This window comes from Haemaphysalis longicornis, unplaced genomic scaffold (genome assembly GCF_048455015.1).
Source record: "Haemaphysalis longicornis isolate Haplotype H1 unplaced genomic scaffold, Haemaphysalis longicornis Haplotype H1 scaffold_9, whole genome shotgun sequence".
Classification (NCBI taxonomy): Eukaryota; Metazoa; Arthropoda; class Arachnida; order Ixodida; family Ixodidae; genus Haemaphysalis; species Haemaphysalis longicornis.
In genome coordinates, this window is record NW_027526460.1 from 572,893 (window position 1) to 591,393 (window position 18,501).

At 48.3% G+C, this 18,501-nt stretch overlaps 1 protein-coding gene across 1 annotated transcript; it reads right to left on the reverse strand.

The window, feature by feature from the left end:
• Positions 1-14,884: 14,884 nt before the first annotated feature.
• LOC144151790 (uncharacterized) lies at positions 14,885-17,638 on the reverse strand. Its single transcript, XM_077682923.1, has 2 exons — positions 17,310-17,638; positions 14,885-16,143 (listed from the first exon to the last, which is right to left on the reverse strand). Exons 1-2 carry the CDS (start codon positions 17,325-17,327, stop codon positions 15,121-15,123), a joined length of 1,041 nt encoding a protein of 346 aa, XP_077539049.1. The 5' UTR covers positions 17,328-17,638; the 3' UTR covers positions 14,885-15,120.
• Positions 17,639-18,501: the final 863 nt, after the last annotated feature.

Below are 18,501 nucleotides of genomic sequence, written 5' to 3' on the forward strand. Positions count from 1 at the left end.
CATATACCAGAACGCATGAGCGATTCATACAGCAGAATGAAAGTTTTTTTTTTATCCCTCACAGGAGCAGGCCAGTCCCACCACCTGCACTTACTGGGGGGTACCAGCCGTCTGGCCAAATTAATTTCAAAAAATTAATTCACATACTGCCTCCCACACTCCCCGCTCCTTTCTTGCAGCTTGGGTTACTGCTTGTTCATCGTATTCGAGTGAATAGCTGACACTCTCCTCCTACTTCTAATGGTCCCCATGGTAGTGCCCTTGGTCTTTCCTTTAAATTTTCTGTAATGAATTATTTCCATTGTAAATGAGCCTAGACAGATTTCGCTATATACTGGCAATTTCACTATTTCTTATAATATCCCCTCCTGGAGTCGTGTGTGGGCTACGGGGTTAAAACCGCATGACTGCAGTCTCCCTTCATATCATCAACAAAAAGAGTCCACTCACACTTTTTTACCCTTTTTCAGGAAAACTTGCCCGAAGCTCAGAAATGTACTCGTCTAGGTATTGTATGAACTAGCAACTTGAGCTGAAGTCACATATAAAAACCAATGTTTCCTCATCTCGTCATGAAGTCGGTTTTATAAAGCATAAACTCACCGATACTCCAGCAAAAGTTAGATTACTTTTGTACCCTACTTTAATTTGATAGAAACTTCAGTATGCCTGCACAGTCTCAGACCCGTATAGAGGAAATAATATCGAATTGGTTGAAAAGGCTCTAAGAAAGGTTGTTGACGTTATTTATTCTAAATATAATTGCACAAATTCTCTTTGTGAGATCATATAAGCTTATGGGATTCAAATATTAGTCAAGGAGAAAGACTTTGCATCTTACATTTCTTCACTGTTCAGAATTCTAATTATGGTTACACGGATTCTGTTAATGAGCTCATGCAAACTGGTGCGATTGAAGCACTAGGGAAAAAAGAAGTCTTAATGCCTTAGATTTTTTGCTGTTGTTATGCTACAAACTTGGCCTAGATACAAGACCATGACTACTTCAAAATAATATTCATCATTACCATTTTCATTCTTTCACCCGTTCTACACACCGGTTGAAATTTTTTTTCCCACATGTATTATCGACTGGAAAAATACACCTGAACATATGTCTTGATTAATTTGAATACATAGAAGCGAATGTTTAGCTTATTTTAACCTTTTGTTCTTTCTCATTGCTGCCACATGTGGTATCCTGAACTGCTGGTATCTATGATCTTGTTCACACCTTTATGCCCCTCCTTCTTGGGCCTCTGGTTCGCAGTATGCACTTCAATAAAAATTTAAAAAATTAGTGACAAGGGCAGCTGGAGGTGCTGAAGAAAAATTGGCCTCACACTAATTGCAGAAGACTCACGGCAGAACACGACGTGTATACCCCACACAAAATAAAACTCGCCGATCAAATTTTATTTTAAAACAAGACAGCTATGTACATAAACAGATAGGCCCCAGAGATTATAGATACATGAATTAATAAGCCTTAGTTATAAATAAAGCTGGCTACGTTTTGTTAAGAGCAGTGATGCCTCAATGAGTTACCAAGATCTAGTTCACTTCCGTAATTTCTACTTATGACGCGGTCTTCTGTTTTGAAATGAAGCCTCTTTCAACCAAAGTTAGGCAAGTAAAGGCACAACAATGCAACCAAATGTACTAAGTATTACACACTTGAAACACACAAGGTTAAGTGAACAACACTACACACAACAATAAGTTAAGTTTATGCAGACTTGAAAAAAAAAAGATCAGCACTGGATGACGCTAAACTGCAGCACGGTTTATTGACATTTCATCGATAGGCACACAACTCGTAATGATCAAGTAGTCCCATGCATGTTGAACCCTTTCATTTTGCACCATTCATATTTTTCTTCTGCTGGGTTCCTTAAATATAAATTGATACTTGTGCATCATCACATACACTATGTTCTTGCAATCAGTAAAAATTCTATGCACTCAACACCAATACAATGGCTTAGAGAGAGAGAGAATAACTTTAATGGAGACCAGCGATCTTAGCCGAGCCGTCGGGCTGGCTTGCTACGCTAAATGAAAGAAGAAAAACAAACAAAAAAAAACGTGAATACGAAAAGATGTCTTTTGATGCCGCCAAAATTTTCAATCACAAAACTTTGTCCAGTTCTGTGCTCCGAAGAATCTCCAAAAGAGCTTTGATTGCACGTGCAGCCTGACTGGGACCCGACCATAAAGGCGAAAAGTCATGTCACGATTTTGGCATATTTTAAAGATATTCAGGAGGTCAAAATTAATCCAGAGTACTTTAATACGGCGCGCCTCATAGTCCAAGTGTAGCTTTGGTGCATTAAACCCCACAATCAATCGAATCAATGTAATCAGTTGAGAGGTAGAAAACACAGTTCTTTTGCAGCGCCTTGCTTTATCTTTTTGCAAAAAACATTCCCGCGCCTTCCCGCGAGGGGAACACGAGTAAATGCAGGGCCTCAGTACTGGTTGAAGGCAGTGTCTTCCATCGCTTCTGCCGTGATGCTGGAGTAGCAGACACGAGTAAACATGGGAGCGAGCGTCAACCAAGGAAAGAAGGAGCAACGCAGTGACTGAAGCACGAGCGACCGCTTGCCGCTTTATAGTTGCAGCGCGCGCAGTAGAGGGAGAGCAGTACGGGGGGGGGGGGGGGGGGGAGAGCGCGCATGCGCAAGCTGCGCGCGCCCTTCAAAGCCCCACTGCGCTGCTATCACGCACCTGTTACGCCGAGACCGCGACGGAGCGAACGGGCTGACTACGACGCATGCGCACGCCAGCTGCTGTTGAGAGAGAGGAGGGAAGGAGAGGCGCACCTGCTGCGGACGCGGAACTGTTGACACCGTCCGACGCAGCAACAGGCGAGGCTAAGAAATGCTCTGCATTTAAAACACATGCCCGTTGCCAATAAAGCTGCAAGTTACTATAGTGCCAATACCATCCAAGTACTCCTCATAAAATCAAACGCTCTTACAATCACAGCTAAAACAGTCAGCTTCCGACCGTTCTAGCGCCCTTTCCACTTCTCCCTACGCTTGGCGCCAGACAGAATACAAAAGTGCTACACCCGTTCATTTGTGCCTCTGCACCTGGAATGGCAGGTCGACACACAGCCCAATCTAGGCATTCTCGAGCTCAGGACACCTGTCGGTTGATTTATGCACAAAGCACAAGCAAATGAGCTTAGTGCAACAGGGATGGTGTAGTGGAAGAACCGCGCAAGGCAGACCGAGGCCATTGCTGCATGAAATGGGGCTGAAAGCTGTAATTGTGCGGGAGCCTTCCAGATGATGATAGTGATGTTAGATAAATGATTTGGGAAAGAGAAAGCTTTAATGAATACTGAAGAAATTAGCTCCACAAATGGCGTAGCTTGCTGCGTCAGATAGGGTGAACACAGTAAATGAAAAAAAAAATGTGGAAAGAGTACGTAGAAACAATGAATAAGAGGGAGAATGAAATAGATCAGGAACATTTGAAAAAATGGCAGTAGTAGGATAACAGATCTCAGGATCTCAAAGTTATAGAATGTCGACCTATCTAGAGCCTTTGTCCGTAGCGCAGTGTCAGCATGACTGCTACAGTTCACAAAAGTGATTCAGTTCTGAAAAGTTTTTTCGTAGCAATCGCACAAGAGTTCTTTTCGCTGTTTCGTGTTGGGTTGCATGCTGCGTGCAGTAGCATAAGAGATGACACATGTTCTCTTTCATAGAGTAAGGGCGTTCTGCATTCTGCAGCCCGTCCAGCCTCTGCATAAGCGTTTTGGAAGAGGGTGTTCACTTTGTGGAGTGATTTTTCTAGTTTATTTTCTGATCTTCTGCTGTTGAATGAAGCTAGACCCTCAAGCAGGTGGACAAAAGGCTGAAAGTTGGTACACATGAAAACTGAGTGGAAGAAAAATGAGAAGTGAGTAAATGGTGTGTTAAAGCCTGGAAAACCTTGATGTCATTAGCGATGTTCTTGACCGCCACCGCCTTTGACACTTCTGAAACCTCTACCAGTTGGTATACACTTGTTCATTTATTTTTTAAGTGTGATAGTATGACCGCGTGTTAGGCTTTTTTGCACAACTTCAGCGTCATGCAAAAAGTCAACGAAAGAGGGCATGCCATGCAGTGAAGCTAGAAAGTTTGAATTTTATGCGGCAGAGTTAACTTTTACTGCTCAATTATTCCCAAATTTTCAATACTCGAAAACATTCAGCACTTTGAATGATAAAAGTGCGCTGCAAATCGAATAGCAAACAGTATTCGCAAAGTGTTTGAAATTTCAGAAATTTCCACGCCTCTATTGTATTTTTCCGTGTTTTGCGGGACCATCAAACAAATGGATGGACATTAGAAGAAGGCGCTTCCTTGGAAGCCAATGTCACTATACCACTTGATAAGGCACTTTCTAAACTCCCCAGAATTGTGTCAGGACTACCGACGCTGTCATCAGAAACTACGACCAGCTAGGGATAGCAAAACTTACGGACAGTACGAGTGAATCTGATGCCGTTTACTACATGATGCACTAGGCTGTTGCACGTTACTCTCACAAGCTTCATGTGGTTTTTGACGCCTCATCGCACAGTAACTCACCGAAATATTTCAACAACTCGGAAAGTGGACTGAACCTGACCTCCGATTTAGTCAGTCTATGGGCGTATGCAATGGGCTTTCGAATGCGTGGTGGTGCTATTTGCTCAGCTGCACCGATGCCATCTGCACGGTTGCATTTTGCCGCATGGGCTTGAAACATTGCGCAGTGGTCTCTGCACCGCTGTCCGCACCTGTCTAACCGTTGGACAGGCGCTGATAACGTAGTTCGCTTTGCAGTATCTCCGTGTGATCCCCATACATTGATTTTCTTATTTTTGGGTTGCTTCAAAGGAGCCTGTCTCGAGTTAGGAAAATTTTTCCACCCAAAGCTGCAACAATATTTGATATGGTGGCGGCGTGCGGGACGAGGCACTGGCTTTACCGAGCCACCCACACATGCTGCGCGCTTCTTGGGGAGTGCAAGAGACGGTGCTCTGGCAACAGTGTTCTGGTGTGTTGAACGTATGACTGTCGTTTACCTAAGCTCCCAATGATGGTGAGCAATTACGCAGAGGTTCTGGGTGGAAGCAATCGCGACATATGTATATAAAATTAGGTGCAGCCACGTCGACGAAGATTCAAACGATAATTTTCAAGTGCTTTTTTTTATGTAGACGAGGTGGAAATTATAAGCAAAACAAGATTATGGAACACGCTTTGAATACTGCAAAAACAGCGCAGAGACAAGCGATAAACCATACTGCTCTAGTTTGTCAATCCACAAGTCTTCATCTCCGCGCTGTTTTTGAAGTAGTCAAATTGTATAGCCAACGTCAAGCTTTAGTGCATAAGCACAGAACGCGCTTGGTCATTAAAGAGCACTCGAAGACGACAAAAGAGTTGGATGCCCACAATTATTTGAAAAAAGGTTGCATTTCATGTGCACGTATTCACCTAAAAATACTGGAAGTAGACAAGGCTGTGGTTGGATGCACAGTCGGGTTAGCCTCATTGATAAAGTATGCCGGCTACCTTAACACATCGTGTTACAAGCATGTGCAAGGTATGAGGTGAAAGCTTTGACGGCCATCGTCTCCACCTGATATAAAATCGGCACGCCTGATTCGGTACTGATTAAACCCATCATCGATAGCTTCTTTGCGAATTCGTTGCATGAAGTCGGATCGTCTTCAAGCACTGCTCTAGCTACCGCTTCAAAACAGAGAAAAAAAGCGAAACGCTTGCTTTTGTTGTGCGGCCTGCTTTCGGATCTGCAGTTGTGGAAGTGTGAACAGCACAGTCCGAAATTTCGAAACAAAAACAATGCTGACTACTCCTTGTGACAAGGCATTCGCAAACCCACGAATCACGCAGAAAAAAACACTGCCCACGCGAACGTTCTTACCAACACCACGCCGCAAACCACGTTTTGCATCGGGAAACATGCTGCCTGCGTGGCAGAATGCAACCGTGGATATGGTGTCGGGGCCGTCGTGTAGGTAGCATTGCTGCACGGTCAAAAGCCCAGTGCATACACCCTATTGCTGAACTCCCGAAGACACCAAGTGGCGCAAGGGTCCGATATCAAACAAACATTTTTAAAGGTTGGCATAAAACCGGTGGACAAAGATGCATTGCGTTTCCTGTGGTTTCAAGCAATACCAAAACCGGGTGTACCACTTTCACCAGTTTTGACTTGCTGTATGACCCGCATCCCTTTCAGAGTGATGGCTAACCCATTTCTACTTTCCGAAATGCTTCAACCCTCAAACTGTGAGACATACACGGATGACGTGCTCACAGGAGCTGGAAGCAAGAAAGCTGCCGTGAAGCTGTGCAAAAATGCAACTGAAATGTTTGAAGCAGTCAAATGCTACGCCACTGATTTCAACGTGACTCTCGGGCTACCATGCATCTCGGTTATTTGTCGGGTGTGCTGAAGGTTTTGCGACGTACGTGGGACCCGTGTGCCGACCACTTAACATTCTCTCTATGTATGGACTGTATTCATGGCATAGAACCATTCACAAATTGGCCCATGTTACAAACAACGGCGTTAATATGTGACCCACTAGGGCGCAACGTGAAAACTTGGAAGTGTTGGTAAGGATGTTGAGCCCTAGCGTAAACGACAGGACAAAGTAGCGCTTCGTGTGTCCTGTTGCTATCGTACTGCGTCTTGTCGTTTGCACTGAGGTTCAACATGAACCCCTGGGAAGGGAGGGTGGGGGTGGGGGGGGGGGGGGTGCTTTCTCTCTTCATTGTCCATGCCAAGTTCCTGTTCCACGAAGTGTGGCGTAAAAACATCGACTTCAGCACGCTACCTAACAACAGCATGGTGGCCTGGAAGGTGTAGCTAGATGGACTCCCTATCTCCCTGAGGTTCAAGTACCCCGGTACTACAGGTCACAAACAAATGGAGGGAGGACGGTCTGCTTTCACATTTCTGCTGATACCCGTCCAATGGCATATGCTCGGCGCTTGCGCATCTCTCCTCCTCTCGTCTCCTCTCCTTCAACCTTGAATGTAGATCAGGTAGCGCGCTGCGCGCGTTCAGTTCAGCGCTTGCTGCGGTTGACTCCACTTCACTCCGTTCTTCCGATGGAGTTCACCGAACACAACGGAAACACAACGGAACCCCGAGATGCTCCGCATCTGCTCAGCGTTCCCTTTGGGAAGATGGGGCTAATTTTTCCTCTTTTCCGGAACGTGCTGAGTAAATGTGTACTATTTTTTACCATGATTCAGCTTATTTGCGGTGTGATGAGTGAGTGTATATTTTTATTCGTTTTTGAGTGTGTGCTTTATTTGATTTATTTTTATTATTAATTGTATTGATTATTTTTTCTTGCATTTTCATAGGTGGTTCACTGTGAACTTGTCTGTATTCGAACGATTTGTTGCCTATTTTTTGCTGTATTTTTGCTGTCTCTACCAATTACGTGTTATAACATATACCTCAACCTTAGTCTGTATTTAATTTGAAATTTTATCCCATTTGTTTGTTTTTTTCGTTTTTGACGCTCATTGTTTGTACCTTTGCTCATGTAACCGCCCCCCCCCCCTATATAATACCCTCTCACGAGGGCCTTTAGGGATATTATAAATAAATAAATAAATAAATAAATAAATAAATAAATAAATAAATAAATTTGTCACCGCTTCAGCCGGGCTCGCTTTCCCTGCTGTTTCTTTGCGCTCGGTTCACGTCTGGTGCCTTTCCGCACCATATTTTGCGTGTGCGTATATTTTTATCAATAATAGACCTAAAATCGCATACTCTAGCTTAAGGTGTGAGTTGAAGTATAGTTTTCGATGCCGCTACGGAAGAAACATTTCCAGCGTCGCTTCATTCCTTGCGAAGCCGGTCCTGCGCGAAGCGCGAAGAGTCGGAGCTAGGCGTCAGCTTCTGTATTAAGTAATCTTTCGAACAAAGGTACCGGTGATAGTAACCGGCAACAGCGAAAATACAAGACCAAAACCGATTCCAGGCCTTCGGGGCTCGGTTTTGGCAGAAGGAATTGCGATTTCCTGTAATTATTTGTAAGGAAAAACAGTTTTTACAACCTTGCCAATGCTCGAAAGTACATATTGTATCATATCACTTTACGTGGTCATGACATGAAAGTATACTATGGCGCGCAAAAAAATGTAGTTTGAGTTCCATATAACCTACTGGGTGCATAGGCGCGCGCTTGTTTTATACGAGGCATCTAACCAGTGTGGAGGTTTATCGAGCAATACTAGTCACTTCTACGGTAAAGATACAGTAACACTATGTTTGTTCAGACCTGAGGTGATATTTCAGTTTCATTTCTCAAAGCCATATCGCCCCAATATTCAGATATGCGTTTTAGGAAAAGTGCACTCCAGAGGAGGAAGAGAATGAGAAAACTTTATGTAGTAGTAACGTCGAGCTGATTAGTGGGCCGGGTCCTCCCTCCAGGACAAGAGTTCTTCAATTCACACAACGCCACCCCAAGTAAACCAGAATTTGTCCTTTACGCCTGGAAGGGTTGGAAAACAACAAAGAGCTGCTTGGAAATATTCATCGGTTTCGATTCTTATTAAATATGCACGTATACTGTTTATTACGTTCGTTAGCGAGTGTATAAAGCCTTCAATACCGTAATCATGTCATAATTGTTCGGGTTGAGAGTCAGTTCGTTGTGATAACGATGGTTACGATAGAAATTCGGAGCACAAAAGCCGCCTTCAAGTACTCTGCACAACATTGTCCGGGGCGCGATCGCGGTGGCGTAGCAGAAGCCTTCTCCTTGTATTTGCATGTGAATAAACGACGCATCTTCTTGCACGAAGCCATAATGAAAGACCTGAAAAAAATATCCACACAATCTTTGTGAGCCTCTCAAAAATCCCCAAAAACTACTAATAAGACGTTTGTGACGGTGCAGAAAAATAATGCGTTGGACACAGAAAAAAAAAAAAAACATTCATCTGATACAAGCCGACAACAACGCAAGACAGCCGCTTTATTTCCTGCTGTGCGATGCGCGTGTATACGGGCCCGCTGCTTGGTGCGTAGCATTAGACTGTTGAGTCTTCATAAGAGCATCTCAAAAATACTGAAGGAAGCCTACGTATTTTAAATACTTATCGATAAGCTCTGAGCGCTAAACCTCTTGAATAAGCTAGAAAGGACGACTTACACACGATCTTCTGATCGATGCTCTGAAGAAAGTTGTTCTCTCTCTCCTCGTGGGTTGCAAACTTGTGGGGGATACAGCTTGAAATTATTCAGGTGTGTCAGAAGCTGGCATAAATAACTTAATTACTAAAAATAGGCTTTTCAATGCACTAAAGCATCACAGCGGGCGATTTCTAGCGCAGGCACTGCTGCCCCTCACAAGCGGAGCGTAGCAGACGACAGCGGCGCGAGTCACTAAGCCGACGTCAGAGCCAGAGCACGCCACTCAAACATCTCACAGCCAATAGGCAACGCTCGCGTCCACGCTAAAGCCTCAACGGCCTGGTGTTTAAGCACTTCCTAGGGCTGGCCGGTGACATACTTTCCGACATAGGACATGAAAGAGTGTCTCCAGGAAGGAATAGCCCACATGAGGACACTCCGAATAGCCTAGAGAGAACTGCCACACCACGTGATTGTCCTCCGCGGAAATACACGGCACTATAAGACAAGCACAAACACACTCCTACCAAACGACTGCGTTCTACACCGAAGACAGAACACTCCAAACAGACCGCATTGCCAAGTGTGCGGCTCCATACCGACCCTCAGCCACACTTTCTGGACCTGCCCCAGAGCCCACACACCCCAGCGTCGATCGCTGCGCCACCACCTCTGCACCTGGGAGGCCTGGGTTGCCCATCTGGGAAAGACAACCCCGTCGTGGACAACCCTTCTTGGCCACCTCCTCACTATCCCGGGGGAGATCGTTTTATCTCTCAACCTCACGGACCCGGACACGGGTTGCGAAATAAATGTTTACTCTCTCTCTCTCTCTCTCGGAAGTTTTTGTTTTCAGGCAGGAATAATACCCGGAACCCTAGCCACGTAAGCTTCTCTTGAAAAAAAAGGAGGGGGGGGGGGGCAGCACGGCCTCCTCGAATTTATGGAATCGGCGCTGGACGAAGTGCCATGAGATTAAGGCTTCGGGGACCAACAGCTGCCAAGGTTGAGCGTAAATGAGCGCGCGGCCTGACAGGCCACACGCGACAACCATTACGCAAGGCGTTCTCGTGACCCCGGCCGCCGTGATAGCTCCCGCCGCGACCAGCCTCATTGGCCGATGGGATCTCGCCGGTGGATTAAGCCTCGATGCTGCAGACGCGGGCCTTCCCAGCGACCAAGACGAAACTGAAAAGAGCATTTGCAACCCTTGAGCCGAATGGCGCGCAGCAGGCGTTGCGAAGGGGCCATGAAGGCATAATACGACTTTGGTGAGTTGTATTGTGCCTTTGAGAGTTGAGAACGTGCTTTTGGCATTTTGCGACATGGTTTGAGCGCTACAAATGGACTAACACAAGAAAGAGGACGGGACAGGCGCTACTAAAAACTGGTTTTATTACCATGACGTGCAACGAAATATCTTGCTTCTTTCTTTTCCTGCATATTTCGTTGCATGTCATGGCAATAAAATCAGTTGTTAGTAGCGCCTGTCCCGTCCTCTTTCTTGTGTTAGTCCATTTGTAGCGCTCAAACCATGTCGCAAAGTTCGCACCAACTCGCCCAGCAGCAAGTCCTCAATTGCTTTTGGTAATTCGCCAGGCCCCATTGTAGCCACAAAAGGCATTTACACCCCTCCAAAAAACCCAAGATATATTGAAAAGATTTCAGATTTTAATAATTATGGGCAGGGGCAACGCAGTGGAGGCCATTTTTCTCAGTCCGCCGCAAAATCGCCGGACTTTGGCTCTTCCATTCAGTTTTCTTTGATTCCCCAGACCTCCGCACCAAGCTCCTGATACCCTCTACCCGTTCATAGCGGCGCCATTTTAACTCCCACAGCCTTCAGCGCTTACATGGCACCAGTAATTCATTTAACATATCTCTCCTACCAGCTGCAATTGAGGCTTGGAATGCGCTACCCGATGCAACTGTAAATGATTCACAAAAATTCCGGCAGCAGTTAATCACTTTTTTCCGCGTTTAATCCTCTTTTCTTCTTATCCTCTTATCTTTTTATCCTCTTATCCTCTTTTCTTCTTTGTGCGTCCGCTTATAGCACCAACACTGTGTACTTAGTTCACTGCAATGCGTATCTTAAAACTTTCCTTGCATGATAAATTACCGCTAAAAAGTTTAAATATGAACTTTGTATTTTATGTGTGGCAATACCGCCTAAAATGTGAAAATGTGCCGTTTGTGAATTCTTTGTGTCAATCATGTGTGTTTTATAACCATTTTAAGTGCGAATGCACTTTATAAGCGACCCTGAATTCCGTTGACCGCCGTCCGTCCACATAGCAACAGCTGCGGGTGCGCGCGCTCCTCGTCTTCCTTGGCAACGGGGGGAGATGGCACATACCCACGTGGGAGATTGGCCAGGAATCTCCTCGTCTTCCTTGGCAACGGGGGGAGATGGGCGCGCGCTGACTGGCCGCTGACATGGCACATGCCCACGTGGGGGATTGGCCAGGAATCTCCTCGTCTTCCGTGGCCACGGGGGGAGATGGGCGCGCGCTGCCTGGCCGCTGACATGGCACATACCCACGTGGGGGATTGGCCAGGAATCGGGCGTGAGAAGGGCTAATGCACCCGCTTAAAGGAGTACTGACACGAACTTTCAAAGCTGAGATCCGCTCTAGCAATCAAGTACAACGACAACGCAAATAGGTGTCTGTGAATAAATGCATCTTTCTTTCTTTGTAGTTGTGTGTGTGTGTGTGTGTGATCTCTCTTTCGCGAACATTACCGAACCGCGCAAATTCAACTCCTGCATTCGCACTTTCACATTCTTCCCCTCGGGGAAATGCGGGGAATTTTTTAAGAACTTCCTCGCTGTTTTTGCGCCCCCCCCCTCATGTAATACCCCGAAAGGGGCATTTAAGGAAAAAATAAATGGTGATGATGATGATGATGATGATGATTGAAGTGATACGAGCAGACGATTAAACTATACCACCCATTGCCACCACTGCCACTGCCCTGCAGTGCGCACGCTCGTTGGCTGCAGAGGCCTAGGTTGGTGGCCGCCAGTCGCGCAAGCCTGCAGATACTGAGACGTCCAACAGAAATCGCCAGAAAGTGGCTGCGGGAGCGCATCTAGATTATACTTTGCAAGTTTGCAATAACATTGGTGTTGTTGTTATCTTGAAAAGTCAGTCTTTTGAGCGAAGAAAACTTGTATTTTGTCCCCATTGCCTCTTTAAAGCATCCGATACTTTTTGAGCCGACACACGAAACAAAATCACCTGAAATCAAGCTTGAGTAAACGCTGAACCGTTTTCGCCAATACACGTTCATCGTTCACCGCGAGGAACGTACTGCCAACCACGAGTGCTTCTACCGCGCGCCAACTGGCCCCTAAATTCCGCGCGTTTTTTGTTTGCCCGTTAATGTTTAGTATTGTTTATACATTTCATTTATTTATTTTAGTTCGAAATTTCTTAACTGTCGCCATCATTGTAGGGATTTTTGGTATTAATGAGGCAGAAACTATCTCTGGGGTTGGCGTTAATAAACATACAGTCGCACCCTCTGCGGGGCACTACTGGAGCACTTGCAAGCGCTTTCATGCGTGATGCGATTCACATTGCGAATGAATTCACGGTAAGAAAATCATTTGCTCCCCTTTACGGGAACAGGAGAACTCTGGCGATAATAATTTGCCAGTAAGCATTTCTATGAAGAAGAGAAACAAGGCGACTGCTGAATGAAATGTCGGTAAACATTGACAGAGACGACCTGTCTTCTGGCAAAATGACTGAGAATTCTCCGGCCAGTTCTTTTTTCAGCCCCGACCGAAAACAAAGGGGGCCACCCTTTCTGCATGAAAAAAAAAAAATTGGCCGCGTATCTGCTCCTTTCATTGCAAATGTCGACAAAAGACGATAGTCTTTATCGACTTTTGCCAAGTAAATGCTTCCCTTCGCTTTCTCGCTTACCTCTCATGTTGTTCCTTTTGCGTCGCGCTCCTCCCAAGGTAAAGACTCCAAAGGTTTGCTTAATCATTTTAAATTTACCGCGTTCCACTGCTCCAAACCGGGTGTCTCGATGCCAACGCTACCGTACGGCGCAGACGCGCGTGAATCGAGGCGCCCTACTTCAGCGTTTATAGAACCGCGTTTCCCTACTCCACATGCGTTGCAAGCAGAAAGTGGAAGCTATCTAGTGGAACCTTTCGTAACTGTTGCCGGTTGACTTCTTTAAATGGCGCCAGAAGGTATAGTGGCGCGGGCGAGAGCAGGTGACGGCGGAGTGAATTTTTTTCTGCAGTTGATGAAGTATTTAATTTCGCAAAAATCAAGCATGTATGATTTTTCATAAAAGAACACTGCAAATGTCATTTCTGTAAAAATTTGTTGTCTTATATTTGCGTAATGTCTTGTTCTTCCTCCACAATGTTGACAATTATGAACATTACACCGGACCTAGACGGGTAGATTTAGCTGTGACTGTAGAAGACTATTGCGCAGGCATTGTTTTACTTTGTTCGGGTGGCTGAATCGAGTCACAGACAGACAGACAGACAGACCAAAATTTCTGGGTTTAAATAGCCCAAGAAAGGCTATCGTCTTTAAAAAAAGAAAACCTTTTCTGCACAACCTTTTCAAGGGCCCTGCACCGCGCGGCGGCGGTGCGCACGCGGGGCCCGACTCTGCGGCCTGCGCTCGGTGCCTGCCGCCCAACCGCCGAGCCGTCTGACAGCCAACGCCGCGCTGGTGCAACTTGCCGCTCATGTTTGTGCATAAATGTGTGACGGGAAGACACACGGCGCGGGGATCGAGTGGATGGATTTTCGCCTCCGTGCGAGTACCCCTTGAAGCGGCGCGGAGCAAACGAGTTTTGAAATTCCCAGCCTCATGAAATTTGACATGGCTACAGAACACCAAGGTAGTCGGTGGTCAGCAGAGAGTTTCGGTCCAGTGTTCCAATTTTAGAGCACTTCGATCAAGCCACTGATCACGTCTTGAAATCCTCTGGTGCCGCTCATTTCACACGGGCAGGGCGGCGGACTATTGCGAAGACAATAGCACTGTGCTGTATGAACCTCCCTCCAAGTGGCCGATCTCGCGAGACTTGAAAACTGCTTGCTATGTTGCAAGTATTCCTCTTTCTCTTGTGAACAATTTTGGGTGTAAGTAGAAGTACAGCTACCTCTGGGTTCCATTCCTGTTTCCAAAACCTTTTTATTAAGCAATGATCACTTGTGTCTTTTCTGGAACTTGTAGTTAACCTAGGGCTCCAGCTTAACGTAGCAAGTGGCTCAGCATTGCTAACCGTTTCCGCTTGGCTATTCGGTTTTTTTGGTACTGTCCGCCGTAATGCACATTAAGCCGTAGTGAGGCAATCTCCCATTCATCGTATTGCGACGTTGTGCCGTGATAAGACGCTCCGTAATGTTGCGACACTCCGCCGTAACAGTGCTAGCGGTAGTGAAATGTATCGCGACGTAGGGCCGGAGCACACGTTCAGACGTAATTACGACTGTCCGCTGTAGTGATTCGAACACGCGAAAGATCCTGACCACAGGATTAATGAGAACATCGCTGTAAAAGTGGCATTAAAAGATCATCGAGTTGCTTGCAGTCGGAGGTAACTCTGGGATGAGCAAGAAATGTCGCGGGCACTTCGAGGTTCCAGAAGAGCAAAGAGCCTTAATCTGAATGCATGTCTGGAGTTCAACTTGAAATGACCGAGTGGTTCCTTTTTATTGCAATTTGAAGAACGTTGTTTATTCATAAATAACAAGCAAGCAACCAGTAGGGGACAGTGTTCTTACACAGAGCATTGAGGTGTCATCATTTCGTGATGTTTTTCTGTGCCTTCCTGGCCCTCCAAAGTAGCTGACCGAACATTCGCGCCTCGCCATTCATTACACGCCTACGGCAGTCACCCGTACAAGAAGCGGAGATGGGAATATCTGCTGCCACTCGGGGTCCCTCATTTTTTGAAGCTTCCCAGGATGGTGCCGTCGGGGCCGACCACCTTGTGGTGCACGCCACCTCCCACGGCGGCCAGGAATTGGCCGGCCGGCTGCACCACGGCCGTGGACACGGCGGGGGCGGCCGCGGCCACGAACGACGTCCCTCCGACCGGGTGCACGGTGTGGTGCTCGTGGTGGTGGAACTCGTGGTGGGGCGCGTGCACGTCTCCGAAGGCAGTGGGCAGGATGCGGTTGCCGATGTACGGTCCCCTCTGGACGACCGTGCGCGACGTGGGTAGGCCGTAGCCGTAGCCTCCGAGGGCGCCGCCGAGACCGTAGCCGGCGCCGTACGTGGAAACTCCGTAGCCTGCACCGAGACCCACGCCGTACGCACCACCGAGACCGACAGCGGTAGCGCCATAGCCGAGGCCGTAGCCAACGCCGCGGCCGTAGCTGAGACCAAGACCACCACCGTAGCCGAAGCCGCCCAGGGTATGTCCGTGAACGAGGCTAGCACCCTGGCCGAAGACGGCCGCGCCCACCGGAGCAGCAACGGAGACGGCGGGCGCTGCGGCTACGGAGACGGCGGGGGCGGCGGCCACCGACACTGCCGGGGCGGCATAGCCTCCGGCGAGATAGCCTCCGGTAGCGTAGGCCCCGGGGGCGTAGCCTCCGGCGAGATAGCCTCCGGTAGCGTAGGCCGCGGGGGCGTAGCCTCCGGCGAGATAGCCTCCTCCGCCGAGGTAGGCTCCGCTTGCGTAAGCTCCGTACGGCCTCGAGGCGACCACGTGGCTGCTGCCGTAGGCGGGGCCGTGAGCTCCGGTGGAGTGGACGGACACGACGTGTCCCGAATTCGCGTCGTACACCCCGGAGTCGTGGTCCCGGGGCACGACGTCCGTGTTGTGCCTGATGAAGGTCGAGTGGTGCTGTGAGCCGTCGGGGTGGCTGATGGAGTGCGAGAAGCCCTCGGTGTGCGGGTGCAGGCCGCCCGCGCTCACGGCGCCCCACAAGAGCACCGAGTGCAGCGCCAGCAGCGCCACCTGCGCAGGCACAGCACTTGTCAGATCGTGGTCGGCCTAGCGCCGAGCCCGTCCCCGCCTTCCCAACGCGTCGGCTGCTTGCGCCTGCTGGAGCACCTTACGGAATCATCTGATCCGCCGACTCAGGCGCCTTTCACGCGCTGAGCCAGCCTCACGGTATTTAGAATGGTGAGAAACGGCGCGGTAAGACGAGAACGCGAGGAAAAGACGCCAGGCAGCGCTCGTCCTGTATGGCTCTTGCGTTTTCGCCTTACCGCGCTGTTTCTTCACCATGTCACAATACCAACTCGCCCAGCACTCCATCCTTCCGCAGTATTTAGAATGTTCGCTGCTGCTAAACACACCTGGGTGTCGAATCTCGACATTTGCGAAGCGAACTTAATACGGGCGTTGGCGGGTCGACGGCAACCACAACTACCGTTCAGCATTGGCTTGTGAGAGCTCCTAGCCCTGGCGGAGTGTTGCGTGTCACGAGTTGTAAGGTAACTGCGAGCTGCCGGTACACTGACTGTGCCTACTTCCGAGGGCACGTTCGAGGCGCCGCTCTCTATAGCGGGAACAGCTAAAGTCGTTCCGCTCAATGTGAAACCGGTCGGAAGTGCACAGCAGTGATTCGCCATATGGGCTGTACCGCCGTTATCCGCTCATTGCTACCACCTCATGCAATTCAAATTTCCCGCCTTCGCAGTGCTCGTGCGCCCCCTGCCTTAAACTGCGCCAGGAGGAGTTCTGTTCTTTTTGTGAAGCTTGCTTTAATTTCGTATGCTAGATCTGTTTTGCGTCATTTCGAACGCGTAATTTTTTTTTGCGCGGCTGGAGCCTTTCTGTTGCATTTCGAACGCGCCATCTTTTTTTGCGCGGCCGCATCTTTCGCTTACTATAGTAAAAGCCAACCCAACGAGCGTTCCTAACTAAATGAATGCGGGCGCTGCCGGTTAATTACGCATATTTTGCCTCAAATATACCTATAGTTTTCTTTGCGTTATACAACGGGGAGATGTAGGACAAGCGCTACCGGTTCACGAGTTTCGAACGCTTATGACTCTAAAAACCGCCTAGCTTTCGAAGCCTCTGGGGTACGCCGCGACGACAGCGCTGCAACGGAATGCACTGTTGCTCTGCTTGGGTCCAGCGAGCGCCTAAAGTGCTCTGCACTTGAAACTTACTCCATTGAAACGAGCCATGCTGGAAGGGAAAGGCAGTCGCTGCTACTCCGTTCCGGGGTTCTCAGGTTGGGCGAGATCCCACGAGCCGGAAGCCGGTGCTTTTATAACGCCGTCGACCGGTGAGGAGGACAAGACGTCGGGCGAGCAAAATCGAGGCGAAAGAGGGAGACGTCAACACTATCTCCCTTAATCTCGGATAATCCCGGCGTCGAATTAAAGCGCCCACAAAGGACGCGCTCGCCGCTCTGCACGCTCTTCACGTGCCGGGGGAACAGCGCCGCGGCAGCCCTCGATCGCTGCGGGCCAAGTCTGCTGCTAGCTGCGCCGCGTTCGATCTGGGATGCGGCATCGGCGATGGCTGCATAGCAGATACCGCGGCACAGGGTCATGCGGCCAACGCGAGGCGCTGTCGAGATTTTTCTTGCTTGTCTTGCTCCTGAAATCCCGAGTTTCGATGGCTTATCGAGCGGCATTCGTCGCCCTTCTCTCGCGGCTGGCAAACGGTAAAAAGGATGCGAGCTGTATTCCGCGTTTCCCATTGCCGAAGCAATCACAACGAACGGATTTCTCCTTCGCCCACTCCATTATTCCACTGGTGGTGGTATCTTGCCTCACGGTAGGAGACAGAAACTTGAAGACACTGCGTCGATGAGCTTTGCGTGCATTCAAGAAGCTTCACTTCAAGAAGCCATCACGATTTGTATTGGGCAAGGTCAAGCCTGACCCATTTGCTGTGTTCCTGCTGCCTTGCGGCTCGTTGTTGCTCCTGAGCTTGTCTAATCGCCATTCGATCACTAACGGGAGTGAAGTGGATCAAGAATATATCTTCGTCTTGTAAAAAGCGCGGCGGGTGCAAGGGAGGTGATTCTCCAACGTACCTTTCAGTGTTCATGGCCAGTTGAGGAGAGTTAATCTGAGAAATGAAGGCATTTCCGGATCTGTTTTTCTTTCCCCTGTGGGGCAATTCTTTCAGCATGTCATGGTATACATTCTGAGTTGCACTTGTGTTTAGTTCTGGCGCGTCCGTATGGCCAGAAACCGTGAAGCCGTCGCAGAGAGCAGCTTGTGGCAAATTTTCTTTAATGGCTTTAATCTTACACGAGAAAACAGCTCGGGCAAATTGTTCAGCCTCCTGGCAGCTCGCCGAGGGAGCACGCCAGGATGGCGCACATAACCGGCTTCACCATCTACT